Below are 1,399 nucleotides of genomic sequence, written 5' to 3'. Positions count from 1 at the left end.
AAAATCCATCTTCTCTTACTCTGGCATGAGATGAACGTCGTCTAAAATCAAACGCAATTTCAGACATGTAAAGATTAAGAAGCGTAGGAAAAAGTTAGTATCTTAGTTAAGCTCGCGACAACGGTGTGAGAAGTTCAGTTGCCACGCTGGAGTACTGCGAGTGCTCGCACGTGCGCCGTATCCTGGAACTTGCGCTGCCTGGGGGTGATCGCCGTGGATCGCCGCCGCGCCTCAGTAAGATCTTGTCTGTCGCCGGATCAGTATGCCACAGGCACGTTCGTTTCCCGATTAAGTTTAGCAGTGTTACTGGTATTTGTAACAGAAAAAATTAAGTTTAGCAGAGTTGGTCTTTTTATTTTTTAAGGAAAAGGGCAAAATGCTTTTTTGCATGCCCTTCACCGTTCGATCGTTTACAAACTTGAACTTGAATTAAATTGTAGCTCCCTCCAAAACTCCCTATCAACTCAGCTTCTCCGTTTCAACTCAAGACTGCTCAAGACTGCTCAAGACTGCTCCGACTCAGTAGCTCCACAGTGTCATATCGCTGCCGCCGCCGTCGTCGTCCCCGTCCATATGCCAGCTGTTCTGCCAGTCGCCGCCGCCGCCGCCGCCAACGCCGTCGTAGTAATATGGCTGGTCGAAGTCCATGTTGCCGTAGTACATTGAGTAGTCGTACGGCGCCGGCTCCTCCTGGTGCGCCATCGTCGGGGGCGCCGCGTCGACGGCGGACGAGGAGGAGGCGGCGGCCGCGGCGGCGTCGTGCGCGCCGGACGCCTCGGCGAGCTCTATGGCGGCGCGCCGGATGTCCTCTGGCGTGGCGAGCGTGGCCGGGTCGACGCGTAGCAGGCGCGCCGAGTCGGCGTCGTCGCGGGTCGTCGGCATCAACAGCAGGAGGAACCACACGATCGGTGCCGGCGAGCGCGAGCACCTGGACGTGGCGGTGGCCGAGTCCGTCATACGCTGGGCGTCGTGCACCAACTTCTCCACGACGCACTCCCTCCGGGCGTCGCTCGTGTGCTAGCATTTGTTCACTCACTTGGCTCATTGCGAGTTGTCAGAATGTTTCAGTCTTCCTTGCCTGTAGTGCGATGCATGCTGAGGTGAGTTGAGTGTAGATGAGAGTGTAACTTGGACCTGATGTATAATGTTGTTATAGTGGTAGATTACCGAGTGACGATGTGCCTCATGCTGTATGATATATGTTTTATTTTACGCGCTTCCTAAAGTTCGCACCTAGAGTTCAAGCATCTGAAAATGAGCTCGGCTTGGTCTCGCATGCGACGAAGAACGGTGGCCGTCGGCAGGGGTGGGAGGGCTTACTTCATCACTGGGTTTAGAAGAGCTTTTGGGGAGGTGGATTAGCGTGGTGTCAGGGTGGTGGAGGCAAGTCGATGGTCCT

At 55.0% G+C, this 1,399-nt stretch overlaps 1 protein-coding gene across 1 annotated transcript; it reads right to left on the bottom strand.

Moving 5' to 3' along the window:
* Positions 1–408: 408 nt before the first annotated feature.
* Positions 409–957, bottom strand: LOC133927500 (dehydration-responsive element-binding protein 1C-like). Its single transcript, XM_062373986.1, has one exon. The coding sequence runs from the start codon at positions 955–957 to the stop codon at positions 520–522; it is 438 nt and encodes a 145-aa protein (XP_062229970.1). The 3' UTR covers positions 409–519.
* Between the last annotated feature and the right edge of the window lie 442 nt (positions 958–1,399).

Source organism: Phragmites australis, chromosome 8 (assembly GCF_958298935.1).
Source record: "Phragmites australis chromosome 8, lpPhrAust1.1, whole genome shotgun sequence".
NCBI classification, from domain to species: Eukaryota; Viridiplantae; Streptophyta; class Magnoliopsida; order Poales; family Poaceae; genus Phragmites; species Phragmites australis.
This window is presented reverse-complemented; position numbering and strand designations above follow the sequence as displayed.